This window comes from Sprattus sprattus (genome assembly GCF_963457725.1).
Source record: "Sprattus sprattus genome assembly, chromosome: 10".
Taxonomy (NCBI): Eukaryota; Metazoa; Chordata; class Actinopteri; order Clupeiformes; family Clupeidae; genus Sprattus; species Sprattus sprattus.
Window position 1 is genome coordinate 18,666,787 of NC_137908.1, and position 25,528 is coordinate 18,692,314.

The 25,528-nt window shown below is 39.9% G+C and overlaps 2 protein-coding genes across 2 annotated transcripts; one reads left to right on the forward strand and one right to left on the reverse strand.

Annotated features, from left to right (window-relative positions):
* The first annotated feature begins 279 nt into the window (after window positions 1–279).
* hdhd3 (haloacid dehalogenase-like hydrolase domain containing 3) lies at window positions 280–7,153 on the forward strand. The gene is made up of 3 exons (XM_080845522.1): window positions 280–371; window positions 5,578–5,912; window positions 6,205–7,153. The coding sequence occupies exons 2-3, from the start codon at window positions 5,583–5,585 to the stop codon at window positions 6,595–6,597; spliced, it is 723 nt and encodes a 240-aa protein (XP_080701648.1). The 5' UTR covers window positions 280–371; window positions 5,578–5,582; the 3' UTR covers window positions 6,598–7,153.
* A 2,769-nt stretch (window positions 7,154–9,922) lies between these two features.
* tgfa (transforming growth factor, alpha) lies at window positions 9,923–20,464 on the reverse strand (the record flags this gene model as incomplete). Its single annotated transcript, XM_080846085.1, has 5 exons — window positions 9,923–9,951; window positions 10,447–10,536; window positions 17,422–17,531; window positions 19,479–19,628; window positions 20,319–20,464. 5 exons carry the CDS (start codon window positions 20,462–20,464, stop codon window positions 9,923–9,925), a joined length of 525 nt encoding a protein of 174 aa, XP_080702211.1.
* Between the last annotated feature and the right edge of the window lie 5,064 nt (window positions 20,465–25,528).

Consider the following 25,528-nt stretch of genomic DNA (forward strand, 5'->3'; position numbering starts at 1 on the left):
AAAATCATCTCTCTGGATTATGATTTTTCAGAATATATTTCAAGACGCTAATTCAAATTTGTCTCATACATGATATGGAGTTCCATAGGTTTTGTCGATGGCTATGAAAACTAAGTAAACGCATGCACTCGCAACTCACATATAGGGCAAATTATGCATCATGTTTAGTTCAAAAATGGAGTATGGTATTGTATGGTATGTAATTCAGGTGAACGTGAAGCACGGAACACTTTACCCCGCCGCCTGAACCTCCACACGGATGTTTTTACGGGTCGGACCAAAACAGTCTTTTGGAGGCAGAGGTTACAGAGAGGTTTTTAGTATTCAAATATCGTTGGTCTTACTTCTGTAGGACCAGGCATAGGGAGCAGGTAACGTTAGGTTTCTCTAATTCTACATTTAATTTGTAATGTCCCTTGTGTTGTGTTGATATACATCGTGTGTTATGAGTTGAAGTCTGACTGTTAAGCTTTAGTTACAGTGAGTTTATATAATATAATATAGTGTACCGACTTGTGAAAAAATGGTGTGTGGTGTTTGATCGTTCGGCAAATTTTACTTATTTGGTTTGAGAGCAATAAGCCAATATTTGTGGTAACACGATTTACTGCTAACATCCGTTCCATCCGAATTGAGAGTCACCAGGGGGTCAGGATTTGGAGCTTCCTCCAGTTAGCATTCAAATTGACCACCGACATTTTTTAAATATGTCCGACAGATGGTGCTCGCTTCTGGCACCACATAAAATGACGGATGGTGGGTGTGGAAAACCATAGACATGTATCAGGCGGGTCCTCACATTTGGCAGCGACAGCCGCCTCCATTGCTTCTCGGCGAAACGCGTCGCCGCCATATTGTTACAGGAGCTCTCTGACGTCAGAGGTCTGTCAAACGTGTCAAACAACCGCAAGTTGCCAGGAGCTGCGGTTTATCTGGATACAAATCACGATAACCTTTTACATTTCGCAACCAATTTCATGGAGTATTCAAGGGTTTATGCTCTACGTGAAGAGTGTGAAAAAGATTTGCCTCTACATTACTTTGAATCTCGCTAGTTAAATCGCCAGTCATTCATGTGCATGGGTCTATGATAAACGCGCACCTTGCACAGCTCGTGCACTTTGAAAATACTGAGAAGATCTATAAACTATCGAAATAGTGCTTCTTTAGTTACTACGTATTGACCATCATTAAGAGAAAGCATACATCAAATAGTGAAATTCTGGCAGTCAGTGTGTTTTTCATAGTTTAATAGCTCCTTTTCAAGTATGTGCATTAAGAAACCTTGAACAGTGCAATTGGCAATACACAGTTATTTCACAAATCAACATTACAAAAAAGCTATATATTTCTATAGCAGTAAAAAATATACACATCTCAATATATACATACACATCTCAATAGTTGAACTGTAATATAAATAACATAGCATATATATAATACAATATATATAATATAATGACTCAGTATAATGTGCAATGGAATAACATATGATATATATAATATGTGATACAATATAATATATAATGTAATATATTTTAAGTATAGGTATATATTCATATTATATAATACATATATTTGTACAATTTGACATATACAATCATGCTCATAACATTTTCAGATCTATGCAGTGCAATTGACACAATATAGAATTTCATACAATATATGATATAATATAATAATTTAATCTAGGCTAGAACCCTTTAAAAATTATCGTCTTGCTGAGCTTTTTTCGACTGTTGCCAGTCTGTAATTGCAGCGTGCTCAGTTTTGCAATGTGGTGCAGCCTGATTTTGTAGAATATGAATATATACCTATACTTAAAATATATTATATTATATTGTATCACATATTATATATATCATATATATGTTATTCCATTGCACATTATACTGAGTCATTCATTTCTTAATGCACAGTCATTCATTTCTTAATGCACATACTTGAAAAGGAACTATTAAACTATGAAAAACACACTGACTGCCAGTATTTCACTATTTGATGTATGCTCTTTCTCTTAATGATGGTCAATACGCAGTAACTAAAGAAGCACTATTTCGATAGTTTATAGAGCTTCTCAGTATTTTCAAAGTGCACGAGCTGTGCAAGGTGCACGTTTATCATAGACCCATGCACATGAATGACTGGCGATTTAACTAGCGAGATTCAAAGTAATGTAGAGGCAAATCTTTTTCACACACTTCACGTAGAGCACAAACCCTTGAATACTCCATGAAATTGGTTGCGAAATGTAAAAGGTTATCGTGATTTGTATCCAGATAAACCGCAGCTCCTGGCAACTTGCGGTTGTTTGACACGTTTGACAGACCTCTGGCGTAAGAGAGCTCCTGTAACAATATGGCGGCGACGCGTTTCGCCGAGGCAACGGGCTGAAGCAGTGGAGGCGGCGTCTACCTATACATGTCTATGTGGAAAACGGTCCATGATGACGGTCACGAGGCCATTTGGAAATGTGCATAGTTGCCTTTAAGGCGTAAATATATGTGGTTTGCTGGTAGGGTGGCCTAAACATTTTGCAGGACAGAAAACTGTAGGTAGCCTTATTAAAGTAAAAGACGTTTTGTACGCCCAATGTGTAAAGCCAATTTACAGATGACCAGATAGAAGCGCATTCGCATTTATCATGCAGATTAATAAGGATTGCTAATATACGTCATGAAACGCATAGAACTGTGGGTACGTTTGGCCAGGTCACTGCTTGCTGCTTGAAAACAATTGAAGTCCAAGCAGCAAGTAGTGAACTGGTCTAGTACGTATTGAACATACAGTAGCTGTAAGCGGTCAGTTAGCGGCTTCAAGCACTTCAAAATCACACCAAATGCAGCGAGAGAAATTAAACATTGTCGGGCCATACAGACTAAAATTAAATAAAGACGCAAAGACAAGGTATATCGAAAAACTCAAAGGAGTTGATCCCTATGAGCACAGCGACTGGTCAACCTGTCGCCCAATTTCCAGAATCCATATATCTATAATTATGCCCGCGCCGACTTGTTTGTGCCGCGGATTCCCAAAATGCTTTGCGTTCATGACGTCACATTAGCAATCTCTATTAAAGAGCAAATAACAGCGAAGCTTGAATGCATTTGAACCGTTATAGCACAGAATTCATACTGCAAACACCGCCCTGAAATCAGTGTAATCTGCTGAGAACTGCTGAAGCTGCTACCTCTACAAGAAGCATAGGCTGTTGCATGGATCTTACATTTGCAGTAAATACAAAAACGTATATTTCATGTATTCAAAATCAACAAATAATATTAATAGGTGCTTATGTAGGATTTTGTTAGGGTGGCCAGACGTCCTCTTTGACACGGACATGTCCTCTTTTCGAGACCTAAAAAATGCGTCCGGCAGGGGTTCCAAAAAGATGTTGCCTCGTCAGATATTTGTGTTTCTCTGGGTCTTTCACAAACTAGTTAATACGCCATTAGAAGTTTGGAAAGGATATCTCCCTTTCGCGAGCTCTGACTGTAGAGAGAACTGTCATTGTTCGACTTCCGTCTAAGTGTTGCCAGATGTACGATAATTATCCTCCAAATACGATCATTTCGAGCCTTTGTTAGATACTTCGCCATTTCCAATCTGGCAACACTGAGCACAATGCAGCCTCCAGTATTTACAGTGTTTACAACAGCACATGACATCTACATGTGAAAAAGATGTCAAACCTTCGTCGCGGGGGAGGGGGCGGGTCATCTGCATGTGAAAAATATGTATAAACTTCGCTGCGGGGGAAGGGGCGGGTCATCTGCATGTGAAAAATATGTCAAAATGCTATACACTACCCCGCAACAAAGTGTCCTCTTTTTCACACACTCAAATCTGGTCACCCTAGTTTAACCTCCAGAGATATGCTAAAATTAATGTCTTTTTTCGAAGTCATAATCGCACAATCTACCTATATATTTCACAACATGACACCATTGAATGATGCTTTTATTGTTAACAATAAAGAATGTTTATAAGGAGGCTCCTCCCGTACACTAAAGTTGTGCATGCACTGGCAGGTTTCAATCCACCAATCGAGACATCATACTAGGGGTGTAAATCACACCCATCATGGCGATTCGATTCAGTATCGATTTCCTGACCCAACGATTCGATTATTTTCGATACTCATGAATACACCACGATACGATTCGATTTCGATTCGATTCGATTAATTTGTTCTTTTTTTTACCTTACAGGCTAGACAATGTTTCAGATTTGAAATAAATCAATGAAAGCTGTTATATCGTTATGCATTTTATTTGAGAAACAACAGCCAATAACAGAAGTAGAAAAGTTGTACTCCACCTAGGCCTATGACAACCTCATTCACTGAAAAATAATAATGCCCCTGTTATAGATTCTGAAAGGCCTTGCATCAAAAAGTACTGTACAAAGTACAAAGTGTTAAGTAACAAAAATAGGCCTATACCACATTCACTATAGAATAACAATACTCAACAAAATCAGTGCAAAAGTGCACTAGCAGCAAACGGTAACAAAAAATAGGCCTGTAGTTAATTCAATTTAAAATGACAATGCTCCACAAAATCATTGCAATGAGTGCAAATGTGCACTAGTAGCAGCAAATGGTAACAAAAAATACCCCTGTAGGCCTACTTCATCCACTATAAAATAAAAATACTCATCAAAGTGCATTGCAACAAAAAGTTAAAAAAAAATATATATATATATTTTTTTTAAATCGATACTCTTGCGGACGTGTCGATGCATCGTATCGTCGGCTGTTGGATCGATGCATCGATGCAAAACGATTCTTTTTTACACCCCTACATCATACCTTTGTGGCTATCTGTATTGTGGAATCTGATTGGCTTTCTGTCGAAAAGGTGATGGAAGTGAGCATCCATGAGATGACTTTTTTTAGATTGGTACTTCCTGGGCTGAGGTAGCTAGCAGTAGTGAGGGGTGGTACTTCCTCACTCTCTTCAGGTCTATATTATCCTCCATGGTTGTCACACAGCCTGTGTGACAACCATAGGAATCTGGTCAGGAAGACCTTATCAAGATACATAAAGTTGAACGCTCTGTGTCTGCGACGTGACTGTGGCTCAGCTGTGCCACTCAGTTCTCCATGCAGTTTACAGCGTAAAATGTTATATAAGGGGAAATTATATTAGCACCGTGAAAGTCTGTCTTCCTCTCATGGAAAGTCATGATTCAAGCCATAAATCAAAATAAGATGTTTTTGTTGGTGAATTCCAAACCCTCATGCACTATTCCTATCTGATTTCACAGAGAGAAGATTGCTGAACATAAAATTGTTAAAGCTCTTAGAAAGTCGTGCTTAGAGGAAGGTCTCTTGCGGTACATCAATTGTCAAATCAAAGATGCCAGACAGGCGGTGATGTTTGCCTTGTTCTGTGTTTCACAAACCAAAACACCCAGTCTGCAGGACTGCATATCAAGCTCAGATTTGAGAGTATTACAACATCTAGCACAATATCTGGACAGCTGAAATGGAAAGCATTTAGTACACAACTTTAGCTGATAGGCTTATACATCTGGGTGAAAAATGATTGTGTTTGGGCTTCCATCTTCCAGGCGAGATGCGGGGTGCAGTGCGCTGGGTGCTGTGGGATGTAAAGGACACGCTGCTGAAGGTGCGGCACTCGGTTGGGGAACAGTACTGCAGTGAGGCGTCACGTCTCGGCCTGGACCTGCCGCCCTCACAGGTGGAAACTGCCTTCAAACAGGCTTACCGCCGCCAGGCCAAACTCTACCCCAACTATGGCATGGCACAGGGCCTGGGGGGACACAGCTGGTGGGTGGCGGTTGTGAAGGACACTTTCAGCCAGTGTGGGGTGCAGGACCCAGCGATGCTTGACAAGCTGTCCTTCAACCTCTACCACAACTTCAAAAATGCTGAGAACTGGGAGGTATTGATACGCACAGTGATTGATATGTAACTGTAACTTCATTTGGCAGCACAAAGAGCACCTGGCTACGTCTTCAAAACATGCTGGCTTGGAAGCAACACCACAGCCCAATTTATTTCAGAAATTGATTTCTATCATGCCAAACATAATTTGTGCTTATCAAATCAGCTGGCATTCAGACCCCAAAATTCTAGCTCTTACATAACACAAAGATGTGATAAATGTTATAACTAGGGCTGATGACTTATCAAATGTAGCTTTTAACAACACGTAATGTGTTACTTTACATCAGGTGTTTCCAGACTCGGACCGTACATTACGGAGCTGTATCGCCATGGGGCTGAAGCTAGGTGTGGTGTCCAATTTTGACAACCGCCTGGAGGGCATCTTACACAGCTGTGGGCTTCTTCCCCATTTCAGCTTTCTGCTCACCTCAGAAGGGGCCAAGGTGGCTAAGCCTGACGCAGCCATCTTCCACCAGGCCTTGCAGCACTGCGGGGCTCCTGCCTCCAGTGTTGCTCACGTCGGGGACCACTATGTCAACGATTACCTCACAGCACGCTCTCTGGGCATCAGCGGGTATCTGCTGGACAGGCAGAGCAGCACACAGCACACGGATGTTCCCCCTCAGTACACTATAAGCAGTCTGGATGAACTGCCAGCCCTTCTAGAGCAGAATCTATGATAGGTATTTTTTTATTTTTATCCAGGGCAGGGCAGGAAATGTGCAATGAAGAGATTTATAGGTCCATAATTGTGCACTGGATTTTAATCATGTACATTTTTACCTCGATGACTGATGGGGGTATAGATGGGACATTGTAATTTAAATACAATCTAGTAGGTTACCAAAACTGCTAATTTATCTTATGGATTGACTTGTCAAATCTCGAGAGAATGAGTTTGAGTTAATACATTAAACGGTTGGATGGTTTTACACACAATCCTTTTGGGTCATTCCACGCCATATCACCTAGACCCTTACAGTTCATGTCATAGATTTTCATGAAAAATTAAATCTATTCAATGTATATTTGATCAATGTAGCTGTACAGCTGTGCACCCAACAGTTTTTGTGTTAAAAATGTGCAAAGTACCAAAACTGGTCATTTTTGCTGGACTGAATCCACATATGTTTAACCTCATCAATGCCTACAATTAATTGAGCTGAAATGTATACTGAATATATTGATCTGTGTTTCTATTTAGCTATGAAATAAAGTCAAACAGGGTTCAGCGTGCATTCATCACTGTCTATAAATTAATATCTGAGGCATTAATCAGTGTTTATTTCCCTGGTTTTATATGTGGTATTTGCATAGGTCTATCAACCCTATGAGGTATATCGTTCTTCAACAAAAATCAGACGCCTCACAGTGACATAATAATGTAAAATTCAAAATGTCAGTTTTCTGGGAATTTTGACCCTTGATTATCTTTTTCACAAGTACCAGTAGCCGATTTCCTCAAAGATCACAGATGTGCTTTTTTCATTTTCATAGTGAAATATTTTTATGAAAATAGACAATTAGTAAATGGAACTTTTAAAAAGAAAAAACAAGAATCCATATAAATGTTTATGGTCCTTGATTTGACATTGACATGTACATGAAAGAGACCACAACATAGTTGCCGAAGAAAGATGGATTTTGTCACAAATATGTTATGATGATGTAGACAAGCTGTGGCAACACATTAGAGGGATTTTTTAACCTGGGCCCTTTAGGGTAAAAACTTGAACTAAGGGCAATTAACGATCAAAACCCTTCAGTATAGAGTTAGAATGTAATAAAGCTGGTAACTGTAAAACAGCTGTACAATAGAATTCTCAGGCAAGCCAGCAGCTTGTTATCCCCACTGACAGGCTCATAAATGTTGATGTAAGGGTCTGAGAACATGGAAAGGATCCCTACGGAGATACACCTGCACCTGTTTACCTCAATTTCAGCTCAATCCATTACGATTTGTGAAGTGAAGAGGTGGGGTTAAATATATGTGGATTCAGACCAGCAGTGGTAGTGTGACAATTGCAGTTTCTTGTCTATCCACAGGATGGTGTACACTACCTTTCCTCTCACATGGAATAGACTCCCCAGCTATTAGTGTAAGGAAATTATTTGTTTCCATTTAAATACTTTACAGTTCCAATGCTTTTTAATACATGATGCTAGTCCAGTTAGTCATGGAAAATTCATCAATCTTTTAGGGAAATTTAATTGTCTTTTTTTTTTATGAATCTTGTTTATTAATATGCTGACAATAGAATAGTTTAAAAGATGCAACTTATTTATTTGAATGGTGTAATTTTAATGATTTCTGTTTAGGAGTGTCTCATTTAACATAATAATACAAATGATACAACATTGTTTGGTGAACTAGCCATAAGTTTACCTACATACTTTATACTATTAACACAGGTTACATATTCAACTTTTCTATCTAAATTCAGACAGGAATGTTCAGTCAGGACACTCTAGCTAGCTGGTAGTTCTCTTAGCACACCTGAGAACCTCCCCTCACATTCTAAGCGATCTTGATCCTCAGCAGTAGCGCCTGTTTCAGTGTGCTTTAAGAGCATTTCTAGATTTCTAGGTTCTAGACTAGAGCATTCCGCTAGCTGAGTTTGATGATCTCCGTTGTCTGATTTATTTTCATTTGACCCAGCAGCAGCAAGTGAAGCTACTTAACAGCAATGGCACATAAAGCACATCTAGCCTAAACTGGTTGTGTCATAAACAGAAATAAAGCTCAACATGTTTTCACAGTTTTATGACCAAAGTTAAGTAATCCATTACACACTCTACCTAACTTAAATCACTGTTAATTTAAAACACAACAAAATACGTTTTTACTGTATTTAAGGTATGTTTTGGAAGGTTCGTAATCTGTGTAACATCCTAAATTGAATTAAATTGACATGGTCCACTTCAAATGGAGCATTAGAATGGGGAAGAAAGGTGATTTTAGTGACTTTGAACGTGGCATCTTTGTTGGTATTTGAGAAACGGCTGATCTACTGGGATTTTCACGTACAACCATATCTAGGGTTTACAAAGAATGGTCAGAAAATGTCAATATGGACCGTTTCCAGCACCTTGTTGTATCTATGCCACAAAGAATTAAGGCAGTTCTTAAGGCAAAAGGGGTCTAACCCGGTTCTAACATGGAATACCTAATAAAGTGGCCGTTGAGGGTATGGTCAAATGTAGCTAAAATACATCAGTTAGCAAGCTAGCTTTTAACAGTGGTAACTGCAGTTTCTGGTGTTTGCAAAACAGGTTTTAGACCTTAAATAGAATTAAGATCATTAAGAATATTTTAATAATTAACTTCAATCAAATATATATATATATATATATATAAAATATTTGAGTCAAGTATTTTACCATTCCCCTAAGACAGTCTGGACTGTCGGCAGAAGCTTTTCCACACATAAGACCATGATCTTGCCTAGGACATGCCATTTTGGCTTTTTGGGCTGACTTTAAAGGAAGGGTCACTTAATTCGACCAAAAGTGTATTGAATTACAATCATGAACTGCACCTTTAATACTGAAAAGCAATTTAGATTAATTGATGGCATTAGCTACATTTTCGTTTGAAATATGAGCAATACATTTAGGTGAAAGATTTAGTTGAAAGTGATGAAATATGTCATTTAAACAAAACATAAGCACGTTGAATATCTTCAGTCACAGTTGTAATCAGTACATCTAGAGTACTTAATCTAGTGTACTAAAATAGCAAGTTATTGTGCGCCTTTTACTCTCCTTCACTTTTTGCGCGCAACATGTTAAGTGAACCCAACCCATGTTACACGCATACATGTAACACATGTCAAACAATTGTTAGACAATGTTTTCCTGCAGTGTATAGATGTTATCTGCTTTGCTGCTATATATTTGGTAGCCTGACTTCATTAACCTTGTATTCTGTAATTTAGTTTGGTAATTCCGTCCTACGTAGTCTGAGTATCCACTCTGATGTATGGGCAAGGAACACTTTTAGGTCTAATACCCGAAGACCTTTTCCTTCCCATCTGCTCAGAGACAGATACAGACAGAGAAAGCTTGGGTGGAGATCAGAAGGGAAATTAGATAGATGGCCAAGCATCTGAAGGGACAAGAGACAGCGATAAATAAAAAGAGTGGAAACAACAGCCAGACAGCACAACCCATGTGGTACAGGGAAATACACCATGGGTTACGTTACAACTGGAGTCCTTCCCACCCCTCCCTCCCAACCTCCCTCTCTTTCTAAGCTGTCTGTGTATCTACGGCTAGTCCCCCAGCAGAGATCTTTAAAGCAGGCAGGGCTTTGGTAGCTTAGCCAGTCGACTCTAAAAAGCTCCACACCAATCCAATTTCCACATAATAGGATTGGCAACCACAACTCATGGACATATGAGGGGGTGAGAGAGAGATGCTAGGGGTGTTGCACGAGATAGCTGTGGCCTGTGAAGAGAGATCTGGTCTCCAGAGAAGAACACAAAAAAAATGAAAAAGGAGGTCCTTGCACGCTCGCTCTGACATACTCCATGCATGTTCCAGTGCATGTTCCAGTGCCTCTCGTGGGCTAATGCCGGGCACTCCATTTCTCGGACGCTCCTCACAGAGCTTTTTCTCTGCACACAAAAGGGTCTGGAGAGCAAAACACACAACTGGCAAATTCAGTAAATAGCAGGAAATAGGAGAAACCTTACCCTCAGCAAAATGAGCACTCTGGGAAGAGGGCTCTTTGTCCAATTGTGCCTGAGGTTTTTTAGGGAGTTTTTATGTTTACATTTCTATTTCGTTCTCTTGAACTATTCAGAAGATGGAGGAAATAAATGGATGCCACTTGAAAGCAAAGGAAGAAAAAAATGGAAGGACAATGTCAAAAAGGGAAAGGCTTGGCATGCGATGGGGAAGAAAACTCTCCATTCAGGGCTGTCACTAGCATGAAAAAATGTGTTGAGAGTGGGCAGAATAATACAAAATTAAGACAGAAAGACACATCAGACAAACATCAGCTTTCAGTCTTCATTGAAAAAAGTAGCATACAAACAGAAATAAGTCACACACATGACGATATGCAGTTGACGTACAATACCCATTGTTCATAACACAAGCAAACGTACTACTCTTATGACAACACCATTGTTCATTGGGATGGTCACTGTCAAAATGGGGTTCCTATCCACAATCCAAAATGGCTACTTCATAGGCATCATACAAAGGTATACCTGCTGTGTACAGAGGTAAGGTTGACCATGGATGTCACCTACTTAATTTACAATATGCCATAATATCTCTCAGCTAACAAAGGGCTTTATACACATAAATGGAGAGAAGAAACAGTTTGCATACAGTTACATATTGCCTTTGAACTCTCAACTGATTATCAAGGTACATTTTGAGAGCTTAAACTGACACAAATGTCAAATGTAGACCAGAGGACACAAAACTGAAGGATCATTACAGAAAGGCTTCAGCCTTGATGAAACATATGAATGGTGTTTGTGGCTCAATTTAAATGACAGGACTTGCCAAGACTTATGCTATGCAGCCATCATCTCAACTCAACCCATTATCATTCATCAGTCAAGGAAGATCTTTAAATTATACCACACAACACCCTTAGGTTAAACTGATTCCATAACTGACAGACACAAATCATTTTCTGAACTGCAGTAAATTATATAAATTGTCTTCTCTCTTTTCAGGGTTCTGGCATTTCAGGGGAACAGCAGAATAAATCACTTCCCTATCCCCCCAACACAGAGATTGTGTACAGCCTTTAAGCATTAATCATCATTGGTCTTGCAGACTCACACTGCAGCACTGCTTCACATGGAGTCACATAAGAAGCAAAGCTGAAATAATAATATCAAACAACTTCAATAAATAAACCATACTATTATAAACCAAACCACAATAAACAATAAACAAAATGTAACCATCTCAAATACGTTTAGCCACATAATCTATGTTTGCAGACATTTGAGGTATTTCACAGGACTCAATTGTTTTTCTCTAGATGGTATTCTTTTTTCTTAAGCCATTTGGACATTGACAAAATCAGTACATTCTTGTGAACAAACACTTGGCAGGACATCTTACGCTCTCAGGTCTTATCCTACCCACAGAAGTCTATAGGGACAGAGGGAAACTCTTTTTTTCTTTTGCCCTGCTGTCTTCTACACTGTACACTAAACTGCTTGTAAAGGCAAGACAAAACAAATACTTCTGACACAGAACACATTATCCTGTTCATCACTCATTAGGCATCACCTTCAAATACAGGAATGCCATTTTATCAAGCAGATAAAACCTTTTTTTTTTTATCATCAACGCTAGAGAAGTACACACCTCCCCCAGGCTCCAGAGGTGACACTGAGAGGATTTACAAACAGTGCTGGTCCCTGCATGACCTCTGCAGAACCCATGACATTCCTTAAGAATATAAGTTAGCATGGTAGCTTTGTTTAAAACATGTTGTGCTATGGTGCTAGTGTGCTCTTGTGTGGTTCTTGTGTTGGTGCATCTTAAATGTGAAGGTGAAATATATTTCTTGAAAACGTGCTGCATTCTGCTGATCAACAGAAGGCTTTGGAGTGGGTTTTTACAGTGACATAACCTCTTAGCTAGGATTTTCCACATATGCAGGATCAAACCAACTATTTGTTAGTGGTACTTCATCTAGTTAAACAGATTAGATTAGAAAAGTTGATTCATATAATTTAACAGTTTCCAATAAAAGGGGCATTATGGTCAAATGTGCATACAATTTCTAGAGAAAGGTTTCATTTGAAGTAAATAATGGAAAATATTTTAACTAGACTTGAAGGACATCAAGGTTTTTGTTGAACCTCTGTTATTGAAGTCAGTACAGGTAACTTTTAGCCCTAGAGTGATCTTGGTTGATTCTAGGCAAGTGAAAAATCCTGTCTTTTTGGCTACAGATTATTTTATCCGCTAATATATGTGAAAATATTCACAAGTGCTCTATGTGATCAAATGTGATCGAAAATGTGGTGACACTTATTTCATATAAACATTGCAGAAGCCCCTAGCTGTTTGCACACTTACTTCAAGAAATGCCAGGATAAGAACTGGAACACATCATGTCTTTGAGCCATGTAAAATATGTTTTGAAGGCTGTACGTACTTAAAGTGCAAAGATTAAAAAATAGGTTGGTCTAATTATGAAATAGCAAGACAATAAATGGTACTACAGTGGATAAATGTTTTAGCAATACAACTCTCCTCTCCAAAGCATACTTAACAACCAGTTAGCAGTCTCAGGAGGGAAATATGCAGTCGAAAGTAGCTTTCAAAGTACCGTGCATTCGATTTTTCCATGAAGTGGTCATTGTCCTTTTTGTCATTGTCCGTGCGTTATGGCTCTGCTAATGATAATCAACACACAAGTCTTAAATTCATGCCCCATTTTTGTCCACTTGTGGAATAAATGTGTAAACCCCTCATGATTAAATGCTAAAAACAAAAGAATTTAGTTAGGAGGATTGGCTCCTCTGTCAGTGTCTTACACCATGTAACTCAGGGCTAAAATACAACCGTGCTTGTTGTTTTCTGTACGTGACCAGTTGTTTTAAAAAGTGATATATTTAAAAGACAAAAATGGAGGACAACCCTGGAGTGTTTTTGAGGTCAAGTACCATATGTGCAATTAAAAGTCACATTCCTAATTAATAATGTTCATTCTTAAGATCCTAACACTATCAGAGGGTTAAGTTACTGTTCAGGTTGGGTTTATAGTGGTGTGCTAATTCTTTGCCAGAAGTCCACAGAACTTGAATACTTGCTTACAAGCTTGTATCTTGTGGTGTGGTTAATCTTCATTCAGTCTTGTTTCACACCCTCGTTCCCTCGTTGGTCTTTGTCTGTGATCTCAATAACTTCAGGGAGATTTTTGACATGGAAGAGAGACACAGGGTCCTTCCATCATCCACTATCATAACAGGTTTGTTTAGTGTCCCAATCCGTAGACCACTGAGGAAATAACTGCATCCATCTCTAAATCCATCACACGGAGTGGTCTGCCCGTCTGTGGTTGAGTCCAAGTAATTCCACACAATAGGCAAGGGGCTGGGAGAGAGGGTGATGTATGGGCAAGGGACGGGCATCTGAGGCACACTGCAGATTCAGCTTTCAAACCACTGTTAAAAAACAAAGAAGCATATTCAAACAAACAGTGCTATGTCCAGAGTCTGTTTCTAACAGCAACCAACTGCAACAGCATGTGCATGAACTCTATGTGAATCCACTTTCTGTGACAAGACAAGAAAATTATCAATGCTTTTCTGGGCTTAATCTAGGCTTTGAATAATCAAATCAGCCATCATATACTTGATTGTAGGTGCCCACCAAATGAGTTATCTAATAAATAAGAGGAAACAGACAGAACTACACTTTCTTGATGCTCTAAGAAGCTCTACATTTTTTTCCCCGACCTAGCTGTGTTTGTGCTCTACTGTATTATATTGGCATTAGTCCATCATTACAAAAATTCTTTGGTCAATAATGTTTCACTGTATTTATCTAACAACTGTAATTTTGCCTACATTAGGCCCTAATACATGTGCCAATGTGATCAGAACAGTTTATTGTATGGTATTCGCGTGTAGGTGTGAACATTTTCAAGGGAAACGGCTCTTGTCGTTACGTGTTTACATGTGCAAAATGTAAAGCGTTTACATTGCCTCGGGCATGCGCAAAGACCACGGAGATGTGCTCCCACCTGGTTTGTTTACTAACAACATCAACGTGGATCCGCATCGTGCACAGGCAGTGTAGTGGCTTAAAGTTCCCTTCTTTCTATCAGCATATAGTTCTTAATATTTTCTTTGAATAACCACTCTCAGATGGAAAGAAAACGAGTCTACGCGTGGATGTTTCAACAACGGTAGAAAACTGTGTTTGCTCCGTCTTTTACTGAACTCATAATTATATGACAGTGGTAGGCTATTAGTTACAGTTGAGACACCCGAAATAACTTGCATGCGCAGCAATCCTGAGACGTGATTTTTAGTTTGCACATGAATACTAACGTCTTCTTTGATCCCAGGAAATTTGAGCACACAACCCATCTCCCTTACGGAGATATTGGCGAAAGTTGTTTTACCTACTTCATTGCAAACGTCTAGTTTTGCAAACGTGTCTAGTTTTTGTGCAGTAGTGAATAGAGTCTCAGTCTACTACACCATACATAGCATATCATGTTTGTAGAAAATGATTAAGGTGCAACAAATGGCAATAAGCATATTTAAATTAAATGATTCACATTGCAAGTAAAATGGTGCGGCTGGAGCAGATACAGGGAGAGACAACAGTGATGCAGTTTGGATGTAGCGACAAACGTTTATGTGCTGTAACAAACACTAGTGTTAACCAGTAGGCCTATGTGAGTAATGTGGGTTTTATTAAAGCATAGCGTGTGTAATGTGTAGCTATTTCATTCCGTTTATTAACTTTTCCGGCTGTCTGTATGTATTTACTAGACAGCAGTAGACGTAAAGGAAAGGGAATTAACCCCGGCAGCGGAGCATTTTGCGGAGCATTTTACTCCCCTGCATTCTCTCTACAAACTTCCATATAGACGCGGGATCAGCAGAGGAAAATCTTTGTTTCGTTAGGCTATTAGTTATATTTGAAAACAGCCAGTCATTGTAGCCTACCACTCGTGGAATAAGGAATTTCAAAGAGATGATGGAGTGATTTGACTCAGAAGTGACATTGGGCATTGGCAGCGCGATATGTTCAGAACAACTTAAACTTCTAGCTCAGTAACATCAACAGCTAAGAAAAAATGTAAGAAAATAGTCGGAAAACTTTGATTTGCAAGGGAAGCAGGCAAGTGTTGGGGTTGTTACAGTATATAGCCTACAATGTGGTGAAATTTCGGAATTAATAGGCTCGAGTGGCGTTTCCTAAATATGCTTTCTTTCATTTTGCAAAAAACAGTAGGCTATATTACCATATTAAAATGGTGTACCAAATTGCGTTTTATTACTGATAAAAAATAGGCCTACTAGCCTATTGGATCAGTCTCCTTTCAAGAACAGGCAAGAACTTTCTAGCCTCAAACTTTCTAGCCTCCTGTCACCGTCTCCCCCCAGTCACGCACCGACTCCCCATGACACATCGGCCTGATTTGACACGCCCTTTTCTGAGCCGAACGATCATGGTAAACCACCTCCCTCGAAAGGCTCAGACGATCGGCGGAAAAACGAACAGTTCACATCTAGACCCCTTATACATGAGGCAATTGTAACACGTTTGCGAGTTTCTATCGGTGCAGACGCGATGTAACAGCTTTACATTGACGCATGTATAAGGGGCTATTGTCTTGTTCTGAATACCTCATGTAAGACTGTTTAGCATTGAGTGAATCCCCATCTGTCCCCAATCCTAGTGACCACAGATTTAGTCTAATTTAGTTTTTTTCCCTTCTTTGAGAGGACAGAAGGTCTAAGCCCCTTAAAATGATTTGCTAAGTGTCAGTGAATAATGTACATTTATATGACTTCACAAGATGATACCTCGTGCATAGGGAACATGGCCTGGAAAGACATGCAGAGAAAGGAATGAAAAAAAAGGTGATTTAAAGCATGATGGGGGGAAAAACAAAGACAATACCATGGGACTGACTCTATGCTATGGCAACAATGACTTCCATATATCCTGTAACTCTCTCACATATGCCTATGCCAGAAAAACGAGGTGAAGTTTTTAGCTGCCAAATTTAATTCAATAAAGAAAGCCTTACCCAACAAACACAGCAACCTTAGGAACATGATAATTAGACATCCTGACTATCCAAGATTCCTACAATTCCAATTCTAATTGCATATATTTATGTGGTTAGCCAGAGCCTTACAAGAGGGCAAATGATGGTATGATCATTTGTATGTTTTGGTCCAAATCCCCACACTGCTCAATTGGCTCTCAATCAAACCTGCAAGGTTGGCATAAAGCAGAACTGACAAGCCCTCAAGCTCTGTACAACTCTGGTCCACTTTTAAACAATGGCCTATAGACATGGATTTGTTTTAATGATTTGTGAAAGCCATTAAAGCTCTCTGCTATTATATGGAGTATCCCACCCAAAATCAGTTTTTCACAGAGAACAGGGACCATGAGAGCACTCGGGAATTTAATAACAGATGTCTAGGACGAGCACGGCAAAACAGAACTATACATCGATGGTTTATACTGAAGGCAACTCAAAGTTGAGTTTGTCTTTGTGCCGTCCTCACAGAGGGGACAAAAGACAGATGGGCCACCAGGTGAACGTGAACGCTTCAGCAAAAAGAGCACAGTAGGCCATTTACACATCTCACCTCCCATTCCAGCTCAACGTTGAGTGACAAAACCCAGATCCCCCATCGTCATGTATAATTAAGCTCCCCACGACAAACACGACAAAAATGACAATGTGCTTACAAAGGGAAAAACAAACTAAAGTCGGGCCAAAGGTTGAAAGTACGTGACAGTGAGTACAGTACCGGTTTCCGAGTGGCAGAAGGAGGTCCTGGTCTTCAGTATACTGCTGGGCTTCTCAGAGAAGCAGGTCAGCAGCCGGCCTCTCTCACAGCCTCCACGCCTCCACCAGCAACTACACCAGAGAGAGAGAAAAAGAGAGAGAGAGAGAGAGAGAGAGAGAGAGAGAGAGAGAGAGAGAGAGAGAGAGAGAGAGAGAGAGAGAGAGAGAGAGAGAGAGAAGTGCACTGGCTAAGTCACCGGTCATGAACCCAGGTGAAAGGGTAGTGCCGCTGCTACTTACACACAGGGCACACTCTGTATAGGGACTCAAGTGGAGTATGCGGCACCAAATAGTAAACTCATAAAAATACATTGAAATAGATAATAATGTACTTTTCAGACTACTACACCATTAAACAAATACAGTCTATACACTTTTTACTTAATCTAAATAATAACATGAAGGAGAAAGGATGGGGCACCACAATCCCTGTGGTTTGTTTTGATTGCGCCCCCGCCATGGTGACTATATGAAGGTTAGGCAACAATTGAAACTCAAACTAAAAATACCGGAACACTATCATAGTGCATGTATACCAGGAGAGAAGTGCTTTAGTTTAGATAGCTGATGCTGAAAAGCCTAAGTTCATATACTGTATTACTTTGATGCTGATGCTAGAAAGCTAAAGATCTTATATTTAATGTTACCTATTACAAGCCTAGTCTGTGGGGCAAAAAACGGTAACGCTAGCCAACATTTAAATGGGTGAGTGTGTGGTTTATTCTGAGAAAGTTGTTTAAAATGTGATTAGCACGCATTAGTCTCTCCTGCTTCAGATGTAACTTTAGCATCTCATCTCATCTCTTGCCCTCAAAGTCTTGCCCTCAAAGCCTTAACTGAACAGACACAATTCCATACTGTTTGGTGCAACATTAAATGGACATTCTTTTGTAGTCAGGTTCAAATCACTTCATCAATGTCCCACGCATACACAGTAAAAAAAAAATTTGCGTGCACATTGCGTTCACATTGTGTTATTGGGTTTTCAGACACCTCATTCAAGTCCCACATGTCACCACCTGAAAGAAATTGGAACTCATCCTAATCAAAAGTTATTGAAGTCGGAATAGGGTAGTGACAAATATTATTTTTAAATTATATTTCACAATTATTATTTTCCATACGCATATTTGAGGAATTGAGGAATACAGATGAATGAAGTGGGACAAAGACTTGCATCTGATGTCATTTTTAAGGGGCACAACTCAATAAACGTTGGAATATTAAATGAATAACTTGGAATTGATTTTTGTGAAAGTAGAGGCTCTAAGCTTTCTAGAGCCTTTACAGCAGGTTAATATTTAATGACATGCAGTTACTCCTTTAAAGCACTTTCAAAGTACTGTTTGAAATACCCAGATTAAATCTAATCCAAAACACTAAACCAGAATCAATCACAGAAGTCAATGAGCTCTTTATCTCTATCCATAATCACTAAATATGAGTTTGTAATTTTAAATAAAACAAAAAAAAGCCACGGAAACATTTTGGTCCAGTAGCATAAATATTAAACAGGAATCCTCCATTCCTCACATACAAACATTTGTACAAAAACCTGCACCATTTATATAACCTTAATATCACAATCAGTAATGAGACAACAATTGGCTTCTGACATTTCCATCCCCTCTTTGAAGGCAAGATACAGTGGTTTATGTGCTTATGAAAACCAGCATCAAAGATATACTTACAGTATTTGAAAGAAATTACACTTTAAACCAGAGCTGCCAAAATCTCCTCCGGCTGAGCTACCCATGCCAACTGCTGTTAGTGCCTTGAAATAGACTTTGTTCCGCTAATGACGCCCTTTAGGAGAGTCTGACTATTAGAGCCAGGTGTGTTCGATTAGAGTTGAGACTAAATTCTTCGAGTGGGTAGATCTGCAGAGGGATGGTTGGGCGGCCCTCCTGTAAACAGCCACCCCAGGGAAAACTGTTCTACAGTTCAGGCTGTGCATGACTAGGAGTTCAGAAGAACTGAGGAGAGACAGAGGATGAGGCTGAGGATGTGGATACTCACTTGAGGAGGGTGAAGAGTAGCATGAGCAACACGGAGCCAACCACACAGAGAACCAGCATGGTGGCCACGGTGTGCTGGCCATGGTTGGTGGCGACCACAGCCAGCAGGTCAGCATGCTCACAGCGCATCCCCACAAAACCCTGGTGGCATCTGGCAGTGTGTGGGAGTTTTGGAGGATGGAGGAACAGAGGAGGGAGAGAAAAAGAGGGAGAGAGTTTGTGATTCCCTATGGATGTGCAAGATTCAAAGGGTTAACGGTAGCAAACCCAGGAAAGGGTGCAAAATAAAAGACAGGATGGCAATGCTGATATTGTAGACTGAGGTCTAGATACATGAAGACCAGTTAATATCTATGACAGCAGATCTGCTGTGCAGGCAAGAAGAGCCATTGTGCTCCATTGTTCTCTTGCCAGTCTCCACAAAGTCAACCAATCTCCTGCATCAGTGTCCCCTAATGATCTTTCACTTGTCCATCATATCAGTGTTTCCAGTCAACCAAAGACAGAAGCTGACAAGGCTACACACTTCTGCGAAGCCAGCAATTCTAATTAGCCAGTGGATTTCACAGATAGAAAGTCATCTTCAAGTAATGCACTCTTCATCAAATTTGAAAATGCTGGCATGATTTTTAAATGATCCAATTAAGCTTATCTGCTACTTCAAACATTAACATGTCATCACGTCTGTTCTAAATGAAATGCTCTCTCAGGAAAATGAGTAAGACAGACAAAAGGAATCCACTGTATTTTAGCCAAAGCCAATGAGAGAATAGAAGTTTGATTTAATTTAGGTGCGGTGCTTGACATCTGTTTGTGGGAGGATCAGAGAATGTGAACTCACATGCACGCTGCAGTCTCCTCCAGGATCAAGAAGCGGCAGGTGCCGTGGAAACAAAACTGATTATGAGAGTCAGGACAGTCATCAAAGTGTGAGTGAACCGCCGCTGCTACAAACTCTGGCAGAGGTAAAGGCACACAGATATACATGTCAAAAGCAAAGCATTACACACACAATCAGCCCTGGCCTTATGCAGCCTCTGTTCCATTTTCACACAGGGCTTCTCTGATCCGATTACACCTTACAGTTACAGAAATAAGTCAATTAGTTTTGCATAGTCTTTTGTTTTGCCAATCGAACATCTTTGAAAATTGTAACTATTAGTATGTTAGTATTAGCTTTCACAAGTTCCATTACATTTCAAAAGTATAATAAACCAGTTCTACTAAAATAATATTCTAATCTATACTGACCATTGATGCTAAAATACTTCAGCTATAAGTTGAAATAGTTATGTCTAATGAAAAAAAAATAGAGTCCATATATTTTGAGGGATTGTAAAAAAAATGAATCTCTCTCAGATTAAAAACAGACAATAGCACAGTAGCCTAGAAGAAGCTGTATAGCTGGGAACAGAGAAGCACTGACCCACTGGCCTCCATTAGACTTGCACACATAGCACTGGGAACATATTAGAAAATACACATCAAAATAGTACCTACAAGCTTTGTAAAACATTATCCTCTCTTCCCAACAGATGTTTAAACTATTATTTGACCCATAGCTGATCAACTAGCCATTCCAAAAAGGCCAACATCCAGGAAAAACTGATTTATTTAATAAACCTGACCAGAAAGAAGGGCTTGCAACAGTTTCTGTCAAAAAAAAAACACCATCTATACGACATGGCAAGTTTCCCATTTCCTAAAATGAGTTTTTTGGAAGACATTCAAGATATTCCTCCCGGATGACACCCCTGACTCCTTACAATCTGACACTGAACGGCAAACTCAATATTGAAGCTGCCTGCAGCCAGACTGTGGAAAAAAAACAACTATAAAGTGATGAAAAACACTGTTTCAACAAAACCGATCCATAACTAAAAACTGTGCCAAGATACATTATAGTGTAACAAAAAACACTACGGGCATCATGGATGTACTACATTACTGTCATTATTGGCCCTGTGTTATCATTTAACAAAGACCTTGGAAAACAGGTCAAGAGAGGCTAGAGGCAACAGCATACATGCTCTGTAGACATGCAAATGCTCAGAACTGCACAATTTTTTTTTTATAAGGGATTGTTACTGAGCGGGTAAGACCCACGGTCTCCTTGTGTGATGTTTTATGTCAAACTAAGTATTCAAAGGGTCTGCAATAATTTAAAGAGGTGGATGCTTATTCTTTCAGGCTTCTTTTCCCCCCGTTTCTCTCATCCTCCTCTGACTATTCTCCAGATTATTGAAGAGTCTCCAACCAGGCAATCCAACAAAGAAATGCTATAAATACCTCCGTGTCAGCCTGAACCCAGTCTGTAAGAATAGGTTTCCACATTTTGACCGAGTACACATTTCAAAAAATGACAGCTGGGAAAGGGGAGCGAGAGGAAAGTGAAAAAGACGGAGGAAGACTTCCAGAGAGAGGGAAAGAGAGTGAGAATAGCTCAGGAGGATGTATAGCCAGCTTTGAATTCCAGTATTCCTGTATTGTTCCCAGCTTTCAGATGCAGTAAAAGCCCTCTGTCCCTTAGACAGATGCCCTACAGATGTCCTGTCATACTCTCTTCCGCATTCTGACCAAGACAGACGCACAGGATGAAGTAAAGCTTTAACTCAAGTCATTATCCAAAAGTGCCTTTCCCATGAACACATGGATTTCCGCTTAACATGGACTGGCAACCCATTCTATTCCGGAATTGTGTGCGTTTCTGGCTTAATTGGCTTCATAATGAGATGCATTCAGTCATTCTCCCACTGCATGCAAGTGAACGTCTGGTCTGCAGTGGCCAACAGCCCACAACTGTTACCAGAGGGCAGACACAAACACAACGGCCATAGACCCAGCGCACACGCACAATGAGCAGCATTCATGCACAGCAATCACCAGTCAAGCCTGGGGAATGGGCACTCACTTCTCTCCGGGTGGTGGGTTGTGGTGGAGAAGCCCTTGGTGGAGCTGATGGTAGAGCTGATGGTAGAGCTGGCGGTAGAGCTGGCGGTAGAGCTGGCGGTAGAGCTGGCCAAGGTACTGGTGGCTGGACTTGCCGTTGTTGTGGCAGTAGATTGTGTGGTTGAGGCTGTAGTAGAGTTTTCTGGGAGCTGTCCATAGCTAAAAAAGGACCCTTCAAAATGAATTGGTTAGCATTATTACTCCAACATTATTACTCCAACACAGGGCATATGTGCAAAGCTGGCAGTTCATCCCTTTGGCTCTGAATGTATAACCTCTAAGGTCTCTAGCGTGCCTTCGGAGAGCATTTTACTGATATCAGTACATCATTCAAGCAGGGTGACAACAACATCAAAGGCATGGGTTTGAGTCCCAAGGAACCCAAGGAGAACCCAGACTGACAGAACATAAGCGTCTGCACAAGCATATGCAGCATCAAATCGTTTATATCACTGTAACATGATTAAATAAATACTCAGAATAACACAGAATGTAATTCCACCTGATATTTCAAAGATCACTTCACAATAATCTATATAATACCATTATCTAGGATTGTGAACAGTTACCATTTTAACCATAACAGTGATTCTTGAAACTAATTCCAAACTCAAACCATTTCTGTATTCAGAGTTTCTTGAATACTTAGGTGGGTTGGGTGTGCACCTACTAGTTTGTCAGTTTATCTTATTCAAATTATTTCTTTAAACTTCACTTTTTGTGAACCATCATAAGGGCTTAACACCTTCCTATACATTTCGTGCTATCTCTAGAACCTGGATTTCAAGACATGAGCCCTATCCTGAGACTGACGGTCTATGTGAGAACTCCTCATCACCTGCTACGGGTTTGTTGAATTGTCAAATGTGGTCTGTTGGGGACGGGGGAAAGCAGCAAATACATAAAGGACAACCTACAAAAATACATAAAGGACAACCTACAAAATGACAACATTCAAGACAAGGAAGACGTCATTTTAAATTAAGCTGTATTTTTTGTAACTGCTGATAAAGGTTAATGATAAAAAGTATTTCCTATGTCCAAATCTACTTTGCATGGCTCTCAAGGCAAAGCGTATAGCCTTCTTGAGACGGCTTGATAAAAAGATCTGCCCACAACAATGGGTCTAAATTTAACCTAAGCTTACCTAAACTTATTAATGACGAGAGAGAGAGACCTTTCTGTGGCAAAGCCATGAATAGACTAGAAGGGCATTCGGAGAGAGCAGACCTCAGCTAAGGCCAACTGCCCTATCTTGCAATGTTAATGAAAGTGACAAATAATTCGTCGATCCGCCAGGTGATCCGGATCCGCTGCTAAATTGAATGAGTTCTTCCTTGGCCTATGCTACACCCTTCCACCAAGTTTCATGAAAATTGGTTACGCAGTTTTTGCATCATCCTGCTGACAGACAAACGAACAAAAAGACAAACAAACCGAACCAAAAACATAACCTCCTTGGCAGAGGTAATAATTGCAGTTGTGCCAATTCACTGTAGTAGAGTAGTGTTCTGACTATCCTTTTTTGTACTATAAATTGTGCTCGATTTGAATAGAATATATTGCTTGAAGACGCTTAATTAAATGGGCATTTTGAATGTTGACTGACCACTCGAAATAATGGTGCCAGTGAACCCAGAACATTCCCCTAGGCTAAAACATTTATCCTTCACATTTTTCAACTACTTTTTCAAACAACATCAGGCGAATGAAAAAAAGTGCGTTGGTTATATCTCTCGATTCCCAATAATTGCGGTGGCCTATCTTTAATAAATACATTTATGCTAGATACAACCCGATCAACAAACAAACTCTCCACGCGTGACACCAATGTACTACTACGCCGTTTAACTCACCTGTAAGAAGAAAAATCGTATCCCAGAAAACAAGATTCATCATAAGGCTTTATGGTGAGACCCAAGACCTTTGGCGCACTTGTAAGGATTATGCGCTGAAAAAAATATTATAGTCCAACTCCGATATTTGTGGTGACACGCGCTTAATTTGGAGTTCAGCTCCTAGCTGGCGAGGCGGAATGAGCTGACCAAGGATCTCCTCACTCTCTGATAAAGCCATGAGCCTGCTTTACCCGGTTGATAACAATTTTCTGCAAGTTTGGATCTTCTCAAGTCATTCTACTGGAGATGCGCACAACACTGTGACGTGACACTTAATTTCCTTGCACTTCAACTTATTTTGATTTACTAATTTCACAGACATACACAGGCTCGAGGTAAACGCTTCTATTCTGTCTTGAACTACCCTTGGTCTTACGCTGTGCCGGAGTGACGGAATTACCATATGATTGAGCGTGTGCGTCGCGAGAGAGGGAGAGGAAAGTATGGGTGACTGACAGATTGGTGTGGAATGTGTTTGCGAATGACAGGCAGACATGGAGGCGGGGAATACGCAAGTTTCACCTATTGGCTATATCTTTATTCCCCCTCCAGAAATAGCTTTTCCACGGTTTATTTTGAATTTAAAATACCTCTCATCACAAGAAACTTATTAAGATAACTCAATCTTCAAATGTTCATATCATATTTGGTTATGTCCGTCTCATCGCAGCCGCCTTTCTAATTGGCCCACAAATGTGTTTCACCGCTTTCTCGCTCGGCCTTCTTGACTGCTCTTTCATACTCCGTCTTTTTAACTTTATGATCTGACTTTCTCTCTGATCTTGTCTTAATGTAGACAATGCTTTAGGCGATGTTAAAGTGTTGTCATATTGCTGTGACTGGTTAGTGAGTCTAAAAGGCCTCCTTCCTCCTCCTTAAACCCAACATTTTTTCTGTGGCGGATCTCGTCAGGTATATTCTCTTGGTTTGCGATGTTGATCTGTTTCAGTTGAACAATTTCTGTTTTAATTTCTGTCCATAAGAAACTGGTCTCGTTGTTAAGACGTCGTAATTTTGAGGGATGAGGCCATTAGTCTATACGATTATTTCCAGTATGCAGCAGAAACGAATAATGGATATGGACTTAACTTCATGCACATTTCTCTGAGAGTCATAAAACAACGTGCCAACAGTCTAGACTCAAACATACTCAAGTTGATCAGTAGAGCTTGGATTTATAACCAATCAGAGAACCACTGAGTTG